We start from the raw sequence: 25,678 nt of genomic DNA, 5'->3' as shown, positions 1-25,678 counted from the left end.
ATTTTATTATGTATATTGTTTTTTTCATTAAAACCTCTTTATGACCCACACCATTGGAGCCCCCATTTTTTGCTTCTCTTTACATAATACAGTGATACCTCGGTTCATGAACAACTCGGTTCACGAACAGAAAAGTTCATAAAAATATGCTCCGGTTCACGAACTCCGCCTCGGTTCACGAACAGGAGCCGTGGCCATTTTAATGCTATTTCCAGGCTGTCACATGGTCGTGACTTCCTGTAGGAAGATCGTGGAGAGAAGAAGACACACAGAAATAAGTACTGTGAGTACTGCAGGTGACAATGTGCAAAGTGGAAATGCAAGTGACAATGTGCAAAGTGAAAATGCAAGTGACAATGAGCAAAGTGGAAATGCAAGTGACAATGAGCAAAGTGGAAATGCAAGTGACAGTGTGCAAAGTGGAAATGCAAGTGGCAATGTGCAAAGTGGAAATGCAGGTGACAAGAATGTGCAGCGCAAGCATGGTGGCAAAAAGAAAGTGCAGAGCAGTAGTAAAGGTGACAGCAAGGTTGTGAAGAAAATAACCATTGAGCTGAAGAAGGAAATTATAGAAAAGCATGACCATGGTATTCGTGTGACTGATCTGGCCTCGGAGTACAAGATGGCAAAGTCAACAATCTCGACTATCCTGAAAAACAAAGCCGCCATCAAAGGAGCTGATGTTGCAAAAGGAGTAACAATGTTAACCAAGCAGAGGATGCAAGTGCTGGAAGAGGTGGAAAAACTTTTGCTTGTGTGGTTGAATGAGAAACAGCTGGCAGGTGATAGTGTTAGTGAAGCTATGATCTGTGAGAAAGCCAGGAAATTGCACAGTGATTTACTGCAAAGAAGCCCCTCTACAAGTGCATCAAGTGACGAATTTAAAGCCAGTAGGGGGTGGTTTGAAAAATTCTGCAGGAGAAGTGGCATCCACAGTGTGATTAGACATGGTGTGGCTTCCAGTTCTGACAAGGCCGCAACAGAAGCCTACAAGTTAGACTTTGCGGAATTCATGAAGACAGAAGGATACGTCCCTCAACAAGTGTTCAACTGTGATGAAACAGGGCTCTTCTGGAAAAAAATGCCGAACAGAACCTATATCACGCAGGAGGAAAAGGCACTACCAGGGCACAAGCCCATGAAAGACAGATTGACCCTTTTGCTGTGTGCCAACGCAAGCGCCGATCTGAAAATTAAACCACTACTGGTGTACCATTCTCAGACCCCTCGTGCATTTAGGGAACAAAATGTGAACAAGGCCAGACTGCCCGTCATGTGGAGAGCCAATGCCAAAGCTTGGGTCACAAGGCAATTGTTTATGGAATGGCTGCACGAGGTGTTTGCACCCACCGTCAGAAAATATCTTTCTGATAACCAGCTGCCTGAAAGGTGCCTTCTTCTGATGGACAATGCCCCGGCACACCCTCCAGCCTTGGTGGATGATATGGATGCTGAGTATGACTTCATCAAGGTAAGGTTCCTCCCCCCAACACAACACCACTTCTGCAGCCCATGGACCAGCAAGTCATCTGCAACTTCAAGAAGCTGTACACAAAGGCCCTCTTCACTAGGTGTTTTAATGTCACTGAAGAGACGTCCTTGACTTTGAAAGACTTCTGGAAGAAACATTTCAATGTTGTCCACTGCATTAACCTCATTGACAAAGCCTGGGAAGAGGTCACTCCCCGAACCCTAAATTCAGCCTGGAGGAAACTGTGGCCAGAATGTGTCGCTGAACGTGAACATGACTTTGAAGAGCCTGATGCAGAGGTAGTGGAGGAAATTGTGTCCATGGGCAAGAGTATGGGTCTAGACGTTGATGGTGCTGATGTGGAAGAGCTTGTTGAGGAACATAGGGAGGAGCTGACCACGGAAGAACTTTCTGAACTCCACAGTGAGCAACAGAAGGCACTTCTTGAGGAGCATTCCACTGAGGAAGAGGAAGAAAGGGAGGAGGTTAGCAGTGATGCCATAAAATCCATTATGCAAAAATGGAATGAGTGCCATGATTTTTTTTGAAAAGCACCACCCCAACATAACTGTCGTGAACAGAGTGTTAAATCTCATGAATGATAAAGGGAGGCCCGGAGCAAAAAGCCAGCAAGACTAGCAGAGGGCCGGGCATGACAGAGTGTCTAGTGACACAGGAGGGGTTAAGCTAGGGGGGAAGGAGGTAGGAAGAGCAGGATTGGTGTAGAGAGGGGCGGGGGAGTTAGAAGTATCAAGTTCAAGAGGAGGAGCAGGATTGGCTGCTAGTGTCAGGGGAGTTACCCTATAAAAGGGTGGGGCGGGGCGAGGCGGTCACTTGCAGTTAGGAGAGCAACGAGGAAGCAGCTTTTCCTCCTGCTCTCAGACAGACAAAATGGCGTCCGTCGACCTCGTGCTTGCGCGCTTGCGGGCCGAGGCAGCTCATCGGGGCACAGATTGGCTAGAGAGGCGTGCTGCGGAGTGGGTCGCGGACCAGGCGGGAGGATCGGGCGGCGGTGAGTTGACCCCACGCGGGCGGAGGTCGCGGCCTCCGGCCCGCTATTCTCCGGGGCCCTCATCCAGGACTGCAAGGGGGGCTCGGAGCCCTCCGGGGGGGCGGTCGGCCCCCCCGCCGAAGCGGGTGACCAGGAGTGAGACAGGGGGGACGGAACAGGACGCACGCCGCCGACCTCCGTCGGTGGGCGGGGCCACAGGCCGTATCTGCGCCGCTTCCCCAGATGCGGGCGGTGGGGGGGGGACACCTTCTCCTTCTGCGGCAGGAACGGGGGCTGCAAAGGGGAGAAAGAAGGCCTCAGACCCACCTGGCACGGCCGCGGGGGCCCTCTACACGTGGGGCCGGCGGTTCCGCGGGTGGGCGGGGCTCGGAGCGGGGGACATCAGGCAGCACAGAGTCATCGTCGGGTGGTCTGCCTGCTGCAACAACGCGGGGCAGAGGAACAGCAAAAGGCCGGCCGGAACGGAGGGGGGACTCCGGGGCCTCCAGGTCATCTTCTCCTGGGGGACTGTCGGCCGCACCGATCCCAGTCGGGGAGGACAGGTCGGAAGGTGTGCCATCGGAAGACGAGGATGGTGAGCCGGATAGGGAGTCAGCGGTGGAAATCCAGTCTACGGCGGCGGGGGTGTCTCCCGGCAGGCCTGGTAAGTCCACTACATTACATGTATCCTCTTTAGCTGACGCATTGTGTGAATTGTTGGGAGTGGGGAGGGGGGGGGGTGCCGGCACCTCCGCCGCCAGTGGCGGTGGCTGCACCGGTGGTGGCGGGCGTTGTGCCTGCCGCCTCTGGGGCTGACGCCCTGTTGACGGAATTGGTGGGGGGCCTCAGGGAGCTTTTGGGCCGGGTGGCTGCGGTACAGGGCCCTTCGCCACAGGTGGCTCCGTGGGCACCTGTGGCTGTGGGCGCGGCTGGGGGGGATGCTCCGGCCGGAGGGGGGGTTGCGTCTTCGCAGCTTCCCCCGGTGGCCCCGGTGGCAGGACAGGTGGGGACGGTGAAGGACAAGTCAGGGGGGGCCCCGGAGGTGGTGACTCGTTCCGATCTGGTACGTATTGCGGATGCGGCAAGGGGCGAGGTTTATATCTGCTACGAGTGTCCGCTAGGGGGTCATTTAAAACAGGAGGTGAAGGAAAAAATTTACAAGAGCGAATATGTAGAGATATTCTCCCTGTTGCCGTTGGAGAAATTCAACCTCGACAGGGTGAAGCCGGATGATTCTAAAAAGGAGGATGAGGAGAAGAGGCGTTATAGGTTGATTCCGCGCACTTTCGTGAACTGGCTCCAGGCGTTCGCCATTATGGCTAGCGTCGTTGGCGAGAAAAACCCAGAACATTGCTCGGCGTTGTTCGGGTACATGGATTCAATTGGGGAGGCGCATCGGGTGTACGGGGGGTCGGCTTGGCTCAGGTACGATGAGCAGTTTCGGCAACGGCGGGCAGTTAGGCCCTCTCTGCGCTGGGATCAGAAAGATATCAGCCTCTGGATGCGGCTCATGGCGGCAGCTAAGGCCCCGGCGCAGTCTTTTCACGGTGGGGCCGGGGGTGCTACCTCCTCAGGACCGTCGGCCGGTAAGAAGTGGGGAGTTTGCTGGCAGTTCAATGAGAACGCCTGCAAATTCGGAGGATCGTGTAAATTTAAACACGAGTGCTCAGGGTGTGGGGGCTCCCACCCCGCGGCCAAGTGTTTTAAAAAGGGAAAGCGTGCCGGTGACGCTGCTCAAAAAAGGGACGACTCCGGTGAAGGGGGAAAGGATGCGGCCTTTCCTAAGTAGGTACCCGGACAAGGCAGCGGCAGAACTATTGTCCTCGGGGTTCAGGGACGGTTTCAAGATACCGTGTTCGCTGGCGGTGGTGCCGCCGGTGGCACGAAATTTGAAATCGGCTCTCCTTAAGCCGGGGGTGGTGGGGGAAAAGTTGGGCAAGGAAGTGGCACTAGGACGGATGGGCGGGCCGTTTGCAGCCCCGCCCTTGCCGGAGCTGGTGGTGTCTAAGAAGGAACCGAACAAATTCCGTCTTATTCACCACCTGTCATTCCCAAAAGGGGGTTCGGTCAACGACTTTATCGATCCGGAGGCTTGCACGGTGTCCTACACGTCGTTTGATGCGGCGGTCCGGTGGGTGCGGCGGTACGGACGTGGGGCCTTAATGGCAAAGGCGGACATCGAATCCGCCTTCCGGTTGTTGCCGGTGCATCCCGACTGTTTTAGGCTGTTGGGATGTTGCTGGGAGGGCCAATATTATGTTGACCAGTGCCTACCCATGGGCTGCTCCATCTCCTGTGCGCTGTTTGAGACCTTCAGTTCCTTTTTGGAATGGGTGGTCAGGGATGGACTCGATCATTCACTATTTGGATGACTACCTCTGCGTGGGGCCGCCTTCCTCTGGTGTGTGTGCGACTCTACTGTCAACGTTGCAGCACATTGCGGGACGTTTTGGCGTGCCCTTTGGCGGCCGACAAGACGGAAGGCCCCACGACGGAGATTAGTTTTCTGGGTATAGTGATCGATTCGGAAGTAATGGAGTGCCGCCTTCCAAGGGATAAGCTCGAGGCCTTGAAAGCGGAAGTTAGAGAGTTTCAGGGCTTGCGGAAGGTGCAGCTGAGGACTTTACAGTCACTGCTGGGAAAACTTAATTTCGCTTGTAGGATCATTCCCATGGGCAGGATATTTTGCCAACGGCTGTCGGCGGCTACGGCGGGGGCTAAGGCCCCCAATCATTTCATTCGTTTGTCTAAGGAGCATCGGGAGGACTTGAAGGTATGGTATGAGTTCCTGACATCCTACAATGGCAGGTCGATGTGGCTGTCCAGTCCGGTGAGTAACTTCGACGTGGAACTGGTGACGGATGCGGCGGGGTCCACGGGCTATGGGGCTTTCTTCAAGGGGCAGTGGAGCGCAGAGCCTTGGCCGAGCTCTTGGGTGGAGGCAGGTTTTCTCCGGAACCTAGTGCTGCTGGAACTGTTTCCAGTGGTGTTGGCCATTGAGCTTTGGGGGGAGGCCTGCAGCAACCTAAAACTCCGGCTGAATTGTGACAACATGGGAGTGGTTCAGGTAGTGAACCGCATGTCCGCGTCGTCACAACCGGTCATTCGGCTCATGCGGCATTTAGTGTTGAGGTGTTTGCAACTGAACATTTTCATTTATGCCGTGCATATCCCGGGCGTCGAGAACACGCTGGCTGACTCATTGTCTCGTTTTCAGTGGGACAAGTTCAGAGAGCTGGCCCCGGCCGCGGAGGCTGTCGGGGTCCCGTGCCCGGGCTGGATTTGGGAGCTGGCGCTGGAATAGCCGCCTCGTGGATTAAGCAGTCCGTTAGCACGGCCACATGGTCGGCCTACGCCAAGGTATGGAAGGTATGGAAGGACTGCAGTTTACACAGAGCGCCTTGACGGGGCCTGCAGCTTACACATGCATTTGCAGATGTGTGCAACTAAGCCTCTGTTTTTAACGCACCAGTTAGACAGGGGAATTTGGTTGGTTGCTGATTGGTCGGTAAGTTTGAGCCTGGATATTCTATGTTTTTTGTATGTTTATACGCCCATTCCAGCGCTCCTTATTATACCATTCATAGGTAGGGGCAGTGACTATTGTTTGTTGAATTTTTGTCATTGTGGTCAGGCAACGCACTAGCACCTTTGCTTCCATGTGCTTAGTGTGCAGTGTGTTCCTGCCCCTTTATTGAGGGCTGGGCTCCTCCAGTCACCTGCCCCTTATCTATCCATCAGCAGTCATGTGCTCCCACTGAGGAGACATAAAATGCAATGTTGCAGTTAGGACTGCAGTTTACACAGAGCGCCTTGACGGGGCCTGCAGCTTACACATGCATTTGCAGATGTGTGCAACTAAGCCTCTGTTTTTAACGCACCAGTTAGACAGGGGAATTTGGTTGGTTGCTGATTGGTCGGTAAGTTTGAGCCTGGATATTCTATGTTTTTTGTATGTTTATACGCCCATTCCAGCGCTCCTTATTATACCATTCATAGGTAGGGGCAGTGACTATTGTTTGTTGAATTTTTGTCATTGTGGTCAGGCAACGCACTAGCACCTTTGCTTCCATGTGCTTAGTGTGCAGTGTGTTCCTGCCCCTTTATTGAGGGCTGGGCTCCTCCAGTCACCTGCCCCTTATCTATCCATCAGCAGTCATGTGCTCCCACTGAGGAGACATAAAATGCAATGTTGCAGTTAGGACTGCAGTTTACACAGAGCGCCTTGACGGGGCCTGCAGCTTACACATGCATTTGCAGATGTGTGCAACTAAGCCTCTGTTTTTAACGCACCAGTTAGACAGGGGAATTTGGTTGGTTGCTGATTGGTCGGTAAGTTTGAGCCTGGATATTCTATGTTTTTTGTATGTTTATACGCCCATTCCAGCGCTCCTTATTATACCATTCATAGGTAGGGGCAGTGACTATTGTTTGTTGAATTTTTGTCATTGTGGTCAGGCAACGCACTAGCACCTTTGCTTCCATGTGCTTAGTGTGCAGTGTGTTCCTGCCCCTTTATTGAGGGCTGGGCTCCTCCAGTCACCTGCCCCTTATCTATCCATCAGCAGTCATGTGCTCCCACTGAGGAGACATAAAATGCAATGTTGCAGTTAGGACTGCAGTTTACACAGAGCGCCTTGACGGGGCCTGCAGCTTACACATGCATTTGCAGATGTGTGCAACTAAGCCTCTCTTTTTAACGCACCAGTTAGACAGGGGAATTTGGTTGGTTGCTGATTGGTCGGTAAGTTTGAGCCTGGATATTCTATGTTTTTTGTATGTTTATACGCCCATTCCAGCGCTCCTTATTATACCATTCATAGGTAGGGGCAGTGACTATTGTTTGTTGAATTTTTGTCATTGTGGTCAGGCAACGCACTAGCACCTTTGCTTCCATGTGCTTAGTGTGCAGTGTGTTCCTGCCCCTTTATTGAGGGCTGGGCTCCTCCAGTCACCTGCCCCTTATCTATCCATCAGCAGTCATGTGCTCCCACTGAGGAGACATAAAATGCAATGTTGCAGTTAGGACTGCAGTTTACACAGAGCGCCTTGACGGGGCCTGCAGCTTACACATGCATTTGCAGATGTGTGCAACTAAGCCTCTGTTTTTAACGCACCAGTTAGACAGGGGAATTTGGTTGGTTGCTGATTGGTCGGTAAGTTTGAGCCTGGATATTCTATGTTTTTTGTATGTTTATACGCCCATTCCAGCGCTCCTTATTATACCATTCATAGGTAGGGGCAGTGACTATTGTTTGTTGAATTTTTGTCATTGTGGTCAGGCAACGCACTAGCACCTTTGCTTCCATGTGCTTAGTGTGCAGTGTGTTCCTGCCCCTTTATTGAGGGCTGGGCTCCTCCAGTCACCTGCCCCTTATCTATCCATCAGCAGTCATGTGCTCCCACTGAGGAGACATAAAATGCAATGTTGCAGTTAGGACTGCAGTTTACACAGAGCGCCTTGACGGGGCCTGCAGCTTACACATGCATTTGCAGATGTGTGCAACTAAGCCTCTGTTTTTAACGCACCAGTTAGACAGGGGAATTTGGTTGGTTGCTGATTGGTCGGTAAGTTTGAGCCTGGATATTCTATGTTTTTTGTATGTTTATACGCCCATTCCAGCGCTCCTTATTATACCATTCATAGGTAGGGGCAGTGACTATTGTTTGTTGAATTTTTGTCATTGTGGTCAGGCAACGCACTAGCACCTTTGCTTCCATGTGCTTAGTGTGCAGTGTGTTCCTGCCCCTTTATTGAGGGCTGGGCTCCTCCAGTCACCTGCCCCTTATCTATCCATCAGCAGTCATGTGCTCCCACTGAGGAGACATAAAATGCAATGTTGCAGTTAGGACTGCAGTTTACACAGAGCGCCTTGACGGGGCCTGCAGCTTACACATGCATTTGCAGATGTGTGCAACTAAGCCTCTGTTTTTAACGCACCAGTTAGACAGGGGAATTTGGTTGGTTGCTGATTGGTCGGTAAGTTTGAGCCTGGATATTCTATGTTTTTTGTATGTTTATACGCCCATTCCAGCGCTCCTTATTATACCATTCATAGGTAGGGGCAGTGACTATTGTTTGTTGAATTTTTGTCATTGTGGTCAGGCAACGCACTAGCACCTTTGCTTCCATGTGCTTAGTGTGCAGTGTGTTCCTGCCCCTTTATTGAGGGCTGGGCTCCTCCAGTCACCTGCCCCTTATCTATCCATCAGCAGTCATGTGCTCCCACTGAGGAGACATAAAATGCAATGTTGCAGTTAGGACTGCAGTTTACACAGAGCGCCTTGACGGGGCCTGCAGCTTACACATGCATTTGCAGATGTGTGCAACTAAGCCTCTGTTTTTAACGCACCAGTTAGACAGGGGAATTTGGTTGGTTGCTGATTGGTCGGTAAGTTTGAGCCTGGATATTCTATGTTTTTTGTATGTTTATACGCCCATTCCAGCGCTCCTTATTATACCATTCATAGGTAGGGGCAGTGACTATTGTTTGTTGAATTTATGGAAGGAATGGTTGGAGTTGGGTGCCGAAGCTGGGGTTGTGAGCGGGGGGCCAGAGGAGCGGTTGCAGGTAATTTATTTTGTAGCCAGGAACATGGAGCTAGGCGTGTCTGTGTCCTCCATTGAGAAAAAATTGGCGGGTTTAGCGTTCTTTTTTAAGCTGGTGGGGGGGGGTGGATTGGACTAAGGACTTTTGGGTCAGACAGGCAGTGAAGGGCTACAGGAAAGGTCGTAAGGTGCATGATGCCAGGAGGCCGGTCTCTTTTGCCAATTTGGTAGGTATCAGGGGAGCCTTGGACGGGGTGTGCACGGGGCAGTACGAATGCCTGTTATTCGCGGCGGCTTTCTCGCTGGCATTTTACGGTGCGTTCCGCATCAGTGAATTGGTTAGCCCTTCCCGCCTGAGGGCCGGGGGGCTGATGAGGGAGGATGTGTGGATATCGGAGGACAAGGTGGGTATTCGGTTGCGCAGATCAAAAACCGACCAGAGGGGCAGGGGGGTGGACGTGGTTCTTTTTTCCCTGCCGGGGGCCAGAGTATGTCCGGTGGCATCGGTCAAGGCATTTTTGGGGGTCAGGCCGGAAGGGGGCGGGCCGTTGCTTAAGCACGAAGATGGGTCTTTCTTGTCAAAGTTCCAATTTGTGGCTGTTTTTCGCAGTTGCTTGCAAGAAATGGGCTTGGACAAGTCCGAGTTTTCGTCTCACTCCTTCCGTATCGGGGCGGCTACCGAAGCTGCCAGGTGCGGGATGAACGAGGCGGCAGTACGGAAGATCGGGAGGTGGGAATCTCGGAGGTTCCGGTCATACGTGCGGCCTCAGTTGGTGGTTGGTTAATGGGGAGGGGAGAGATGCAAAAGGGGGGGGGCTTTTTTAGGGTTGGTGTTCGTTGGTGAGCATTGTGGATTGTTTATTTCATTTCAGATGGAGGGACTACATGCCTCGTCTGGATTTTCGGACATTCGTACGTTTGCTGGGGGGCAAGAAGGGCTGATGAGAAGCCGGAAGGCAGGCAGCTGGGTATTTCCAGGAAGGAAGCGGTGTTGAGGTGGCTGGGGATACCTGGGATGATGTGGGGTAGGGTGCTACCAGAGGTCGAGAGGTACGCCCGAATGGACAGGCCCCCCGATGTTCTGGTTATACACGCGGGGGGGAATGATTTTGGTGTCCGTAAAATCAGGGCTCTGATTACGGACATCAAAGCGGACTTTGAGCGGCTGCGAGCGGCCTTTCCGGGGACGGTGCTGGTGTGGTCGGAAATTGTCGCCCGCACACAGTGGCGCAAGGCTCGGTCAGTTACCAGGCTCAACAGAGCCAGGACTCGGGTTAACCGGGTGGTGGGTAAATTTTTGGCACGCCTTGGGGGGCTGGTGGTACGCCACCAGGAATTGGAGACTAATGTGGGCATGTATCTGAGGAGGGACGGTGTCCATCTGACGGATGTGGGGATTGCGCTTTGGTCGATGGGGATACAAGAAGGGATTCAGAGAGCGTTGAGGTTGGGTGGGGGCCCTTAAAGGTGGAGGTGTCATCCTTTCGGGCTGTGGCGGTTAGTTCTGTTGGTCCTTTATGGTGGCAGTAGAAAACGTGTGAAAACGGGGGTGGGGGGCTCATCAATATTATGGGCCCCTTAGGTGTATTCCAGCGAAAGGTTAGTTGGTATACTGTAACGTTTGCACTGCGGGCGGGGGTTGTCTCCGAGCGTACTACACGGACTGGAGGCCTAAGGTTAATGTTTGCTCGCAGGGCATTGTTCATCTGGTATATGGTAAAATGGTGGAGAATGGGTGGGCTGCCAGAAAGGACCAACAGAGTGGGGTTTTATTGTATGTCATTGATGTTGGATATTTACTGTTTTCATTTAAGTTGGAGTTTTTTATTGCGATTATGTTTTAATAAAATAGGCTGTTGTGGCCAGTTTACTCCAAAGCAAAGGTGTGGTCTCTTTACTATATATTAAGTGGGGGACAATTAAGGGGTGGAGTACATGGGGTCTCAACGGTCAAAGGTTATTGGGTCACATCTGGACTACACTAGTCAAGGGAGGCCCGGAGCAAAAAGCCAGCAAGACTAGCAGAGGGCCGGGCATGACAGAGTGTCTAGTGACACAGGAGGGGTTAAGCTAGGGGGGAAGGAGGTAGGAAGAGCAGGATTGGTGTAGAGAGGGGCGGGGGAGTTAGAAGTATCAAGTTCAAGAGGAGGAGCAGGATTGGCTGCTAGTGTCAGGGGAGTTACCCTATAAAAGGGTGGGGCGGGGCGAGGCGGTCACTTGCAGTTAGGAGAGCAACGAGGAAGCAGCTTTTCCCACCCTCCCTCCCTTATTGCATTACCAGTTGTTGCCGGTGTTTTTTCTTTTGCAGGTACGGTGTTGGACGGTCGTCACGACAGCTGGGTTGGCGGTTAGTTCTGTTGGTCCTTTATGGTGGCAGTAGAAAACGTGTGAAAACGGGGGTGGGGGGCTCATCAATATTATGGGCCCCTTAGGTGTATTCCAGCGAAAGGTTAGTTGGTATACTGTAACGTTTGCACTGCGGGCGGGGGTTGTCTCCGAGCGTACTACACGGACTGGAGGCCTAAGGTTAATTTTTGCTCGCAGTGCATTGTTCATCTGGTATATGGTAAAATGGTGGAGAATGGGTGGGCTGCCAGAAAGGACCAACAGAGTGGGGTTTTATTGTATGTCATTGATGTTGGATATTTACTGTTTTCATTTAAGTTGGAGTTTTTTATTGCGATTATGTTTTAATAAAATAGGCTGTTGTGGCCAGTTTACTCCAAAGCAAAGGTGTGGTCTCTTTACTATATATTAAGTGGGGGACAATTAAGGGGTGGAGTACATGGGGTCTCAACGGTCAAAGGTTATTGGGTCACATCTGGACTACACTAGTCATGTGGTCTCTCATTTCCGGAGGGTTATGCAGCACAGGAAGAGACAAGTGACATTGGACAGATTTTTCAGCAAAACTGAGCCTGCAGCTAGGAGACAAAGGAGAGAGGAAACCCCTGAAAGAGATCCCCCTGATGTCCTTATGGAGGGGGACTCTGCCTCCAAACAATAACTGCCTCCCACCTGCCTTCCTCCATGCCAGAAATCATCTCAAGCAAGGTTAGTGTCCTCTCTTTATACATAACTATACTGTACTAATGTGTATTGTAATTTTTTTCATATTTAAAAAACCCCAAAAAAAGGTCAGCACGGATTAACCGGATTTACATTGAACCCTATGGGAAAATGTGCCTCGGTTCGCGACCAATTCGGTTTGCGACCAAAGTCAGTTCACAAATTAAGTTTGTGAACCGAGGTATCACTGTATTGTGAAAGATACGTTTTTTTTTTTAGCCCTCTCCATTTGGTTTCCAGTACCCAAGCCAGCGTTCCCTCTTACCTGAACCAGATCGTGTTTTGATGCTTGGAGGATCTTTTATGATCGCCATACCCATGGTTTACTAGGATCTTCAGTATTGGAGTAGTCGGTGGCCGATGAACATCTGGTCTTCCTGCCCTTTCCAGGGTTGATGACATCTGACTGCCTATTAGGTAGACTCCATTTCCTTCTGGACTTCCGGTGACATCTCTGTGGGACATTCCAAGCTCGATCGATCCACTGTCGTACGACATTTGGGTTCAACGGTTGCGGTAAGCGCATATGTATTCCACCTCATATTTGAAGATTTCTGTTGGGAAGCTCCTCACCATCTCATGACATCTTCATCGTTTTATTGTTTATGGACACTAAATTACATTTTTGTTTATATTGTTCACTACATCACATTTTGTTGTGGTGCAATTTTTGCCATTACATCTGTAGCGCTACCCCCAAAGGAGTCGCTGATTTGTTGTTGGGATCGGCATATTAAGTTACCTTGATGTTGTCTAGGGTGTAGTTGAAGAGCAAAGTAGTGAGCGAAGGTCCAGACAGTGAATAAAGGTTTTCCAATGCTTTATTTCCAGGCTAACACGGCCAACATCAACATCAAAATAGGAAAGAAAGGGTTGATGAAGAGAAAAGAAGAACTTTGCAGTATCAGGCCTGGATATGGACAGAGCAGTCCTGCTCTCAGTAGTACCAAATTATGGTTCGTCGCCACTCTAGCCAGAGTGGGTGAAGTGCCCCTGGACAGACCCGTATCTCAAGCCTGGCAGCCGAGGTGTCACTTTAGATTGCTGGGAGGAACAGGTTTCTCTCACAGGCAAGGCTCTAGGGCCGTTGCCACAGGCCTAGCACGTTAAGCGAGCCGAACAGATGAATGGAGCGAATCCTCCCAGTAGATTGTAGCATAAGCTACCGGATGACAGCAAAACGTACCTGTCAGCATTCCAGTCACCAAAAATGGTGACCGATTGGTTCGTTCAAGCCCTGTTGGACAACCTGCCTCCGGGTTCTCCTCAAGCCGACCCCCCAATCGAACGGCACCCAGCCTGGGATCCTCTCAATAGAATTGGGGACCCAGTAAGTCACTGGGGTCCCCTTTTACCTCCGGATGAAGTTCTGTGTAACCTGCAAATTTGGTCAGGGGTCCATGGATGCGCGCACCCTGAAGGTGGATGCCGCACCTGGAACCGGGACCCCGCAAAGATTTTTTAGAGCACATGCCATCTGTCACAGATTTACTCTCCCCCAGCATGCCCCGCGAGGGAAAAACTCATCTAATTGGCTGCTGGAGAAAACTTGCACTGCCAGAACCCCCTCTGGCGCCAACTGCTGGCTAGGGATGGAACCACATCCCTGGAGCACAGACTGACCCAGTGGACATTTCTGGAGAGACAGAAGTCCAAATTTAGCAAATTGCCAATAGGAGCAAAATAACTCTCCCATTCCCCACTAACTTTAGCGTAGTACCCATACTGAAAGTAAGGGGGCGCTACACATCCTTTGTGTCACAATATATGGTCATACCCCATTAGGTGTATACAGCCGTTGCTTTTTGGCTCACACGTAGCGCTACATTACCATCCACATCTGCCTATTGTTTTGTCACATTCCTGTGTAGCTGCTTCACTCCCGTTCAGGGTTCATTCTTTGTTACACTAATTTTTGTTTTTGGGTAGCACACATATTTTTCCCTTAACACTATATTTAGTTATTATTTACAATAATTATACATTTTTGAAGTTTTTATTGAATTAGTTGATTTCCAATTAGCTTTCTTTCCATAGTGACTATATATTAATTAAATATGCCTGGAACTAAGTGTATGAGCACATATTTACATATTATATTTTTCAATTGTTTATATTAACTTAACATTTCATTTTCGAGTTGATTATCTGTTTATGTAAAATATCTAGGCCCGGATTCACAAAGTACTTACGCCAACGTATCTCGAGATTCGCAGCGTAAGTGTAAATATGCGCCGTCGTATCTATGCGCCGGACTCTGAAAACAAGATACACCTGAAAATAGGCTTCATCCGACCGACGTAACTTTCCTACGCCGGCGTATCGTGGGCGCATATTTATGCTGGACGTAGGTGGCTCTCCCATTGATTTCCTATTCAAATATGGAAATGAGGGAGATACGTCGATTCACGAATGTACTTGCGCCCGGCGCATAATATAGGCGGTTTGCGTAAGTCGTATGTCCGGCGTAAAGTTATTCCCCATAGATGAGGCGCAACCCATGCAAAGGTATGGACCAGGGAACCCAAGCCGTCGTATCTTATGTCGTTTACGTTGTACGTGAATATGACTAGGCGTAGGTTACGTTAACGTCATAGGCAGTTATCCGTCGTAGCTTAGGGGGTAGTTCCGACGTGATTCTGAGCATGCGCACTGGGCTGCGTCCACGGGATGGCGCATGCGCCGTTCATTATATGTATCTGTATGAGACTCAACCCATCATTTGCATGGGGTAAAGCCTCATTTGCATGGCTCACACCCACTTCCACTTACGACAAATAACGCCTAAGAAATCCAGCACAGATTTGGCAGCACTGGCTTTGTGAATCCAGTGCTTGCCTCTCTGCGCTACGTCGGCGTAGCGTAAAGAAGATACGCTACAGCGGCATAAATATGCACCGATGTATGTGAATCCGGGCCCTAATCTTCAGATACGTATAATTCCATCCAATTTATTAACAATTGTAAGGCTCCATGCACACATGGGCATTTTTTTGTGTTAATGAGCTTTGGAGTTTATAGGCTTTTTTCTGAACGCCTGAAATTTGCATTCAAAGTGCAGTTTTCCGGGGGGGGGGGGGGGGGGAACGGTCAAAAACGCTGGTGCCAGTGTTTCTTAGCTTTTTTTTATCAATTGAATAAAAAAAAAAGCTGAAAGACGCTAATAAACGCTACTGAAAGTTGAAAGGCTCCCTGCAAAGCTACTGGCGTTTTTTTTATAGCTTTTTTAGCTTCAGTGTGCATGGAACCTAACTGTCTTTATTATTTAATATTCAATAAACAAAATTTACAAGAAAACTGTATTTTTAATGGCTTAGTTCAGCTTTAACATTTCTGATCATACTTGAGAATTGGAGACATGAAGCAAGACCCTGCGGAACATGAGCAGTTCTTCTTATCATGATTCATTCCCAGGTTGTGGCCCATCTCATGGACTAAAGTGGATGCAACAGAAACTTGTGGATCGCTGTGATCCTGAGGAGAGAAGGGAATGTCAGAGAGGACTAGACACAGGAAGCCAGAAGACAAAGATTGGAGATAGTTATAGCAAAAGTCAATAAACACCAAGCACATGTTCAGAAGAAGATATTTTGAAACTACAAATCCCAACATGGTATTCATGCATACCGCCCAGGGGCGTTGCTAGGTGCCAAAAAGACCAGGGGCTTCAGCCCGAAGCCAACACAGGGGGGGGGGGGTGCGTTCGCGTGCGGTCGGTGGAGTGGCGCGGGGTGACCTGCTTGGCACACATACCCTGACCTGCGTGTGCACGTGTGTGTGTGTGTGTGTGTGTGTGTGTGTATATACATACACTACATACACTGACCTCAGTGACCTGTCCTACATACACTGACCTGACCTACATACACTGACCTCAGTGACCTACACACACTGACCTCAGTGACCTGTCCTACATACACTGACCTGTCCTACATACACTGACCTGTCCTACATACACTGACCTGACCTGTCGTACATACACTGACCTGTCCTACATACACTGACCTGTCCTACATACACTGACCTGACCTGTCCTACATACACTGACCTGACCTGTCCTACATACACTGACCTGACCTGTCCTACATACACTGACCTGACCTGTCCTACATACACTGACCTGACCTGTCCTACATACACTGACCTGACCTGTCCTACATACACTGACCTGACCTCTCCTACATACATACACTGACCTGACCTCTCCTACATACATACACTGACCTGACCTCTCCTACATACATACACTGACCTCTCCTACATACATACACTGACCTCTCCTACATACATACACTGACCTGACCTCTCCTACATACATACACTGACCTGACCTCTCCTACATACATACACTGACCTGACCTCTCCTACATACATACACTGACCTGACCTCTCCTACATACACTGACCTGACCTGTCCTACATACACTGACCTGACCTGTCCTACATACACTGACCTGTCCTACATACACTGACCTGTCCTACATACACTGCCCTGTGCTGACCTGTCCTACATACACTGACCTGACCTGTCCTACCTACACTGACCTGACCTGTCCTACATACACTGACCTGTCCTGTCCTACATACACTGACCTGTCCTGTCCTACATACACTGACCTGTCCTGTCCTACTTACACTGACCTGTCCTACATACACTGACCTGTCCTGTCCTACATACACTGACCTGTCCTGTCCTACATACACTGACCTGTCCTATCCTACATACACTGACCTGTCCTGTCCTACATACACTGACCTGACCTGTCCTACATACACTGACCTGACCTGTCCTACATACACTGACCTGTCCTGTCCTGCATACACTGACCTGACCTGTCCTACATGCACTGACCTGACCTGTCCTACATACACTGACCTGACCTGTCCTACATACACTGACCTGACCTGTCCTACATACACTGACCTGACCTGACCTACATACACTGACCTGTCCTGTCCTACATACACTGACCTGACCTGTCCTACATACACTGACCTGTCCTACATACACTGACCTGACCTGACATGTCCTACATACACTGACCTGTCCTACATACACTGACCTGTCCTCTCCTACATACATAAACTGACCTGACCTCTCCTACATACATACACTGACCTGACCTCTCCTACATACATACACTGACCTGACCTCTCCTACATACATACACTGACCTGACCTCTCCTACATACATACACTGACCTGACCTGTCCTACATACATACACTGGCCTGACCTGTCCTACATACATACACTGACCTGACCTGACCTACATACACTGACCTGTCCTGTCCTACATACACTGACCTGTCCTGTCCTACATACACTGACCTGTCCTGACCTGTCCTACATACACTGACCTGTCCTACATACACTGACCTGACCTGTCCTACATACACTGACCTGACCTGTCCTACATACACTGACCTGACCTGTCCTACATACACTGACCTGACCTGCCCTACATACACTGACCTGTCCTACATACACTGACCTGACCTGTCCTACATACACTGACCTGACCTGTCCTACATACACTGACCTGTCCTGTCCTACATACACTGACCTGTCCTGTCCTACATACACTGACCTGTCCTACATACACTGACCTGCCCTACATACACTGACCTGTCCTGACCTGTCCTACATACACTGACCTGTCCTACATACACTGACCTGTCCTACATACACTGACCTGACCTACATACACTGACCTGACCTACATAAACAATCACTGACCTACATAAACAATCACTGACCTACATAAACAATCACTGACCTACATACACTAACCTACCTCAGCCGTGGTAGAGATACAGCCAGGACTCGAGGAGGCTCAGGAGCCGAGGAGGACAGCCGGAGGAGGACAGCCGTGGATGACAGCCGAGGAGGACAGCCATGGAGGACAGCCGAGCCGCTGAAAAGAGCAGGGAGCTGGAGCTGGTGATGCTGATGCTGATGTGAGGTGGCGTTCCGCATCTGCCTGACCCTGTCATGAGATGCAGCCAGGCTCAGGAGGAGCCGAGGAGTGAAGACCCACTGAACTGAGCGGGGATGGATGACGTGACTTCACGGCGCGCCGGGCGGCTTTGTAATTCCCGCCTTTCTGAGCTTGCAGCGCCTATGATGGACGTCACATGTCACGCGTCCCGCGGTCCCGGATTGGACAGTGGCTGGCAGTGACGTCCATCATAGGCGCCGGGACCACAGTCTCTTCGGACAAACTGCTCAGCGGCGCGGCGCTCGGACACTCGGGGCTACCAATTAAATTTTGCATGCCCGAGACTCAGGGCTTTACGGGGACCCATTCGGGGCTCCAGCCCTCTTAGCCCGGGCCTAACGACGCGCCTGATACCGCCTCACATTTTGAGATGGGAATGAGGGACACCTACTAGCAAATGTATGTAGGCAAGTGTTTTTTTTTCACTACTATTCCTTTATATTGGCTTTTAAAATTTACAAATGCAGCAATTTAGAAATTGGATGAAATGTTTAGCTCTGGGAAACATAGATAGATAAAACAGATACAAAGTGCATGTTATATACAACTATATAGATCAGACCAAAATGAGGGACAAATCAGGGGGAAAGAGGGACATTGCTCCAAATCAGGGACAGTCCCTCAAAATGGGAGCTTTGTATTCAATACACATCTTTAAACCATTGAAGTCTATGTAACTAAAAGCCAGAAAAAAACCCTGGCCCTTTCCATAAAATGCACAGATGTGAACTACATCCATAGGAAACCATATTAGATGGACTGTAGTGTGTTTCTGCAAAACTGAAAATGCACAAAAAATGCATAGGTGTGAGCCAAGCCTTACACAGACACAGTACATTCACAGTACATTCAGGTTTTTTTTTCACCCTAATGCATGAAGTGTGCTGCTGGCAGGGTCATCAAGTAAACATAAAACTAATGCCGCATACACACGTCTTTAATCAGACATGTGCACTGCCGAAAAATTTGTTTTTTTCGTTTCAATCTTTTTATCTGAAATTTGGAAATTCTGGAAATTCGAAAAATTCATATTTTTTTTTTGCTTTTTTGCTTTTTTCGTACATTCGGGAAATTCGAAAATTCAGGATTCGGAAATTTGAAAAAGCGAATAACACGAAAAAAAATAATTTTCCGAATTTCCGAAAAAAAAACTAATGAAATTCTAAAAATTCGGAAATTTCCCATTTTCGAATTTTAGATTTTTACAACTTCGACATTTTTTTTTTTTCGAATTTCTTAAATTCGGAATTTCCGAAAATTCAAAATTTAAAAAATTAAAAAATTCGGAATTTCGAAGATTCGAAAATTAAAACATTCGTAAATTCCACAATTTCGAAAATACTGAATTTAGAAAATTAGAATTTTCGATTTTTTCAACTTTTCAAATTCTGAATTTATAAAATTCAAATTTTTTCAAATTTTCAAATTTTTTTTATTTTCGAATTTTTAAATGTTCAAATTTTTTTAATCTTAGAATTTTAGAATTATTTAATTTTCGAAAAAAACAACAATTTAATTTCCGAATTTTCATATTTCTGAAAATTTCGGATTTTTGGAAATTAGGATTTCGAATTTTCGAAAATCTGAAATTCCAAATTTTCGAAAAGATATTACATTTTTGTTTTTGAGTTTAAATACATTTAAAAAAAACTTTTAATAGGATTTATAAAATATTAACATTACAATACAAACTTCACATCTTCACTTTCATTATTGTTAAGTTATTCATAGACAGCAGACAAGTAAGTTACAAAACGTGTGTTGAAATAAATCCGCGCAATTATATTTTAAAACACCAGTGACAGCAAAAGTATTTGGTATTGGACTAGGTATTGTGATAAAAAATGATCAGCGCATAAATTAAATAGATCAATAATGGATGAATAAATTATACTATCCATTATTGATCTATTTAATTTATGCGCTGATCATTTTTTATCACATCCACTTGAGGTATATAATTATTTACTTATTCAGATTAAGCAGCATTTTTGTTTTTTTACCTTCATCTTTTATATTTGTGTGGTGGCACGGAAGCACTTTTTACTTTTTTTGGACTAGGTATTGTTGAAGGTGATTCGCTGCCTCTACTAATTGCTTCCACCTAAGTGGAGCAAGAAACACGCCAACTCTACTTTCTTTTTCTTCTCAAGTTACAAAACATGTATGGAAAATCTTTTTTTTAATGCTGCATCCATGTAACATATTTTTAGGACTTTGATTACCAACTAGATGTGTTTCTTACGAATATACAAGTCATCAGTTGTTAGGGACGCGGCGGCCCCTGCTCCTTAACAACCGATAATTGCTGCAATCTTTTGTGTACCTTTCAGTTGTCTGTGGGAGAATCCTGCTGACAGCTGAAAGAACCGGGCGGCCCGGGCCAGTAGGTATCGATTTTAGATATCGGTGCATTTGCACGAGTACTGATACTCATGCAGATGCTTAGTATTGGTACAACCCAATATAGAAGCTTTCTTACACTAGATGATCAGGGAAAGGCTTGCACTCAAATCTATAGTGGCAATTTGTCTTCTTCTTCTTTACAGACAACTATTTTTATTTCTGTCAGGTGACCATGGACAGATGATACTAATCACTAAAAGGGAGTCAAGGGCCATGACTTATCATGCTGCAATATCATTTAAGAAGTGCTCAATAGTCATTTTACCATGTCTTAAAGCCCAATTCCACCTTTGGGCAAAGCACCCAATCCTTTGTTCTCCCATCCCCCCCAAAAAAATGTAAAAAGCATTTCCATACTCCAGCACTGGCCTTCATGGAAACACTCACTGAAAGTGCTTGGGCTTAAAGGAGAATGCTGCAAAGAATAGTGGGGATGGACCATAGGTGTGTGCAGCCTTGTACATTAGGGTGTGCACCCCAAAGCTCAAACACACATGTGTGTATGTGTGTGTGTACGTGTATGTGTATTATATATATATATATATGTATATATATATATATATATATATATATATATATATATAGCAGTAGGGCAATGGACAGTGTCAGTAGAACAGTTGATGGTGTCAGTGGGCAGGGACTGTTGTCAGCAGGGCCAGATTCCTGACAAGGCCACCGAGGCCGGGCCTTGGGGCGGCAGTGAGTGCAGGGGCGGCGCCGCCCCCCGACCTGCCTTTCCCTAGTCCCACCGCGGCTGTCTCCCACATAATGCAGCGCCCGGCAGCCGGCTTGCTACAGCGGTACTTGTGAGAGTAGCATTGTGTATGGGCAAGGTGGCGGCGTGCAGACTGTGCGGCGCAGCCCAAGCCTCCATAAGCGGCCGATGACTGACTGGCTGCATGTAATTGGACTGGCGGAGCCTTGAGCCCTGCCCACCCTCCTCCCTGCGGCTTGTGTTTACTGCATCGTACTCGGGAGGGGTCTGTCTGATGACAGGAGGAGGAGAGAGAGAAGCACGCTGCACGAGGGGAACCTCCTGGCAGGTACAATTTAATAAATTACTCTTTTGTGTGCCAAGCAGCCAATGTGGAAATTAATATACAGATCATGATTTTGCAATAAAGTGATCCATGCTGCAAACTTATTAAACAGTCTCCACCTTCAGTAAAAGTTCATGTTCTGCAAAGTTTGTAGTACATGAAATTTCATTGAAGGTGGAGACTGTTTAATGAGATTGCAGCATGGATTACTTTATTGCAAAATCATGATCTGTATATTAAGGAACTTTCAAGGAATGTGGTCTGTTTAATGAGTTTGCATTAATTTCAGCATGTGCAAAGTGTTCCATGCATGCTGAAATCAATGCAAACTCATTAAGGAGGTTGAGGCTGCACTCATTGCCGCTGATTAGGCTGCACTCTAGGGGCCCTTTCACACGGGGCGGATCAGTAATGATCCGCCTCCGTGTGTCCGTAAGCTCAGTGGGGATAGCTCCGTAAATCCCCGCTGAGCCGTCGGATGACAGGGCGGTCTTCGCACACTGTGCAGGGACCGCCCTGTCTTTTCTCCACTCTCCCCTATGGGGGATCAGATAAACACGGACCGTGTGTCCGTGTTCATCCGATCCGCAGACGGAAGAAAAAAAAGTGTTTTCTTCCATCTGCAAAATCGGATGTTTGCGGAGGCGGATGATTACGGGTGTCAGCGGATGTTTATCAGCTGACACCTCGCAATCACATAGGGAGCCAATGTATGTCCCTTTTTCATCCGCGAACGGATGGATGAAAAAGCGGACATACGGTCCGCACGTCTGAAAGGGGCTTAAGGCTACTTTTTCAAGGAGGCATCAGCGGTACAGTGCCGCTAAAAACTTTACTGACGTTTTTGCGGCGCTATTCGGCCACTAGCAGGGCGCTTTTAACCCCCGCTAGCGGCCAAAAAAGGGTTAAAACCGCCCGCAAATTACCGCTGCAGCGTCTCTTTGCTGGCGATTCGGTGGAGCTGACCATTGATTTCAATGGACGGGGCACTTTAGGAGCGGTGTATACACCGCTCCTACAGCGCCTCAAACAAGCGGCTTGCAGGACTTTTTTTTACTGTCCTGCCAGCGCACCGCTCCAGTGTGAAAGCCTTCAGCTTTCACACTGGAGTGAAAGGAGAGGCTCTTTCAGGGCACTTGGCAGGCACTATTTTTAGCGTTATAGCACCTGCAAAGCGCCCCAGTGTGAAAGTAGCCTTAAGCTGCCCTGATAAGGCAGCACTGATATGCTACACTGATGAGGCTGCACTGATGGCCACTGATGAGCTGCACTGATAAGCTGCATTGATAGGCAATGATGAGACTGCATTGTCGGGCACTGGTAAAGGCTGTGCTGATGGGCACCAGTGAGGCTGCATTGATGAGCACTGGTGAGGTTGCATTGATGGGTACCAATGAGGCTGCATTGATGGGTACCAATGAGGCTGCATTGATGGGCATTGGTGAGGCTGCTATGATGGGCATTGGGCAAAAAACAAAAAACAATAAACAAAAAAGCGAAACAAAACAGTGATCAATAAGTCCCACCAATTGGGCGGGGTGAACTCTACAAGCAGTGTGCAATCTGAACTGTGAAGGTGGGTGGTCTGGAAACGGTTAACACTATGCAGCAGAATCCTTATGAGGAAATAAAATAAACATGGAAGTGAATAAACATGGTTATCAAAATAAATGTCCAGGATTGGTACTAAGGAGTCAGGACCAAATGGTGAGTGATCCCAACACATAATAAAGGGTAAAAATCCAGTGAAATCAAGTGCAAATAAAAGTCTCGCATCCAAAAAGCATATATTTAAAGATGCAGTCCTCGATAGCTGTGAGTGATAAGTGATGAGAAACCAGGAAATCCAATATTTCAGAGAAGAGCAAGCTTCGGTGCGCACACCTCTAGTGGTATAGAATGCTCACCTCAAGGCCATAGCACGGATAGCCTGGATACCACTCAAGGTATACTCAAAGATCCAGCAGGATGAGGGCTAGATGTAGTCTCCACATTAAAAGACCATATTGGAAGAAACAAGAAAAAGAGGAAGATATGGCGTAATACTGGAAGCAAGGATCTAAAATCTCTCCCTTCAGAGTGTGTGAGGTCTAGTACTTCCTGTCCCTACGCGTAGCGTCATGTCACATGACTTCATCCCCTGATGAAGTCATGTGACATGACGCCACGCGTAGGGACAGGAAGTACTAGACCTCACACACTCTGAAGGGAGAGATATGAGCTCGCTGCTTGTTTTGTTTGGATATTTCTGACATTTTAAATGTGAGTTTTTTATATGTTTTTATATTAAATACTTTTTGAAGCGGAGCTGTACTATGTGCCTTCTTCTCTCTTTGCCCATCTATACTTGCTGAGCATTTTAAGTGCCAGTATCCGTGGACGTTTAGGTGGAGGCCAAAGAGAGAGGATCAGCATACAATCAAGATCACAGACTGGGTCGCACGAACTCGCCGTTCGTAGGAGATAGGCCCACTGCTCACGGCCTCCATGTGAGTGCATGTGCATGTGATTGATCGTTTTTTAGATCCTTGCTTCCAGTATTACGCCATATCTTCCTCTTTTTCTTGTTTCTTCCAATATGGTCTTTTAATGTGGAGACTACATCTAGCCCTCATCCTGCTGGATCTTTGAGTATACCTTGAGGCCCCGTACACACGACCAAGTTTCTCGGCAGAATTCAGTGAGAAACTCGGTCGGAGCTGAATTCCGCCGAGAAACCCGGCCGTGTGTACACTTTCGGCCCGACGGAGCCGCCGAGAATCTCGTCGAGAAAATAGAGAACATGTTCTCTATTTTCTCGTTGTTTTATCGTTGTTCTATGGGAGAACTTGGCTCGCCGAAATTTTCGCCGGCTTCACAAGATTCTCGATGAGAAAAACGTGTTTTTCTCGTCGAGAATCTCGGACGTGTGTACGGGGCCTGAGTGGTATCCAGACTATCCGTGCTATGGCCTTGAGGTGAGCATTCTATACCACTAGAGGTGTGCGCACCGAAGCTTGCTCTTCGCTGAAATATTGGATCTCCTGGTTTCTCATCACTTATCGCTATCGAGGACTGCACCTTTAAATATATGCTTTTTGGATGCGAGACTTTCACTTGATTTCACTGGATTTTTACCCTTTATTATGTGTTGGGATCACTCACCATTTGGTCCTTAGTACCAATCCTGGACATTTATTTTGATAACCATGGCCCAGATTCAGCTAGATTTGCCCATTTCTTACACATGCGCAGCGCAGCTCAATTGCTCTGCGCCGGCGCAATTGGGCGAGATTGCCACCTGATTCAGGATGCCTTTTGTGTTTCAATTTGTGCCTGCGTAAGCTAAAATGGATGACGCAAGCCTGCGCAAGTGAAAGTGGGTGTGCCCCTATGCAAATGAAGGTATGTCCGTTCAGCAGTGGCTTGCGCCCAGCGCATCCTCGACGGAGCATGCGCAGATCGAGCGCCCCCGTGTGCGCATGCATGCAACTGCGCCTGTCCTACTTCCTGGGCTACGCCGGCCCACCTGCTTGCACTGAGCAAATAAATAGGGGCAGACCTGCGCAGGTCCGGTGCAAAATTACATCCTGCTTTTTCCACCCCCCCCCTGAGCAAGGTAATTTTGCCCTTTATTTGAGATGGCACCTCCTCTTTAACTCCGCTGAGATGGAGGTCATGCTGGCGGCACTCACTCGCCATACTGCTGTCCTGTATGGTGCCCAGCGGAAGCACACCACCGTAGCCCAAAGGAGGGCTATCTATGATGCCATCACTTTGGACATCAATGCGCTGGGGAATGAGGAGAGGACCCGGGAGGATATACAAAAAAAGTTAAATGATATGCGGCATAGGGTCCGGGATAAGCTGGTGATTATCCGGAAACATACCAGGGGCACGGGAGGAGGACCAGCCTGCCCAATACGTTTGAATGCGGAGGAGGAGGTCATAGCTCAAAGTTTGTCGCTGGAGCAGGTGGAGGGAGTCCCAGGATATGACTCCACTGTTGGGGACTTGGGGACAGGTAAGTGTGTTTTATCTCATATTTGCTGTGTATCATGGGAGGGGGTAGAAGGGAACATGTGAGGGGGTAGAAGGGAACATGTAACAAGTGTGTTTTATCTCATATTTGCTGTGTATCATGGGAGGGGGTAGAAGGGAACATGTGAGG

The 25,678-nt window shown here is 48.5% G+C and overlaps 1 protein-coding gene across 1 annotated transcript; it reads left to right on the top strand.

The window, feature by feature from the left end:
* The first annotated feature begins 622 nt into the window (after positions 1-622).
* LOC120930521 (tigger transposable element-derived protein 1-like) lies at positions 623-2,019 on the top strand. Its single transcript, XM_040341699.1, has 2 exons — positions 623-1,471; positions 1,510-2,019. Exons 1-2 carry the CDS (start codon positions 623-625, stop codon positions 2,017-2,019), a joined length of 1,359 nt encoding a protein of 452 aa, XP_040197633.1.
* Positions 2,020-25,678: the final 23,659 nt, after the last annotated feature.

The sequence above is a fragment of the Rana temporaria genome, chromosome 3 (genome assembly GCF_905171775.1).
Source record: "Rana temporaria chromosome 3, aRanTem1.1, whole genome shotgun sequence".
Lineage (NCBI taxonomy): Eukaryota > Metazoa > Chordata > Amphibia > Anura > Ranidae > Rana > Rana temporaria.
This window is presented reverse-complemented; position numbering and strand designations above follow the sequence as displayed.

Coding starts and splice junctions, on each gene's coding strand:
- LOC120930521 (XM_040341699.1), top strand. CDS start 623: ATGGCAAAGTCAACAATCTCGACTATCCTGAAAAACAAAGCCGCCATC. Junction 1,472..1,509: donor CTGAGTATGACTTCATCAAG/GTAAGGTTCCTC, acceptor CCACTTCTGCAG/CCCATGGACCAGCAAGTCAT.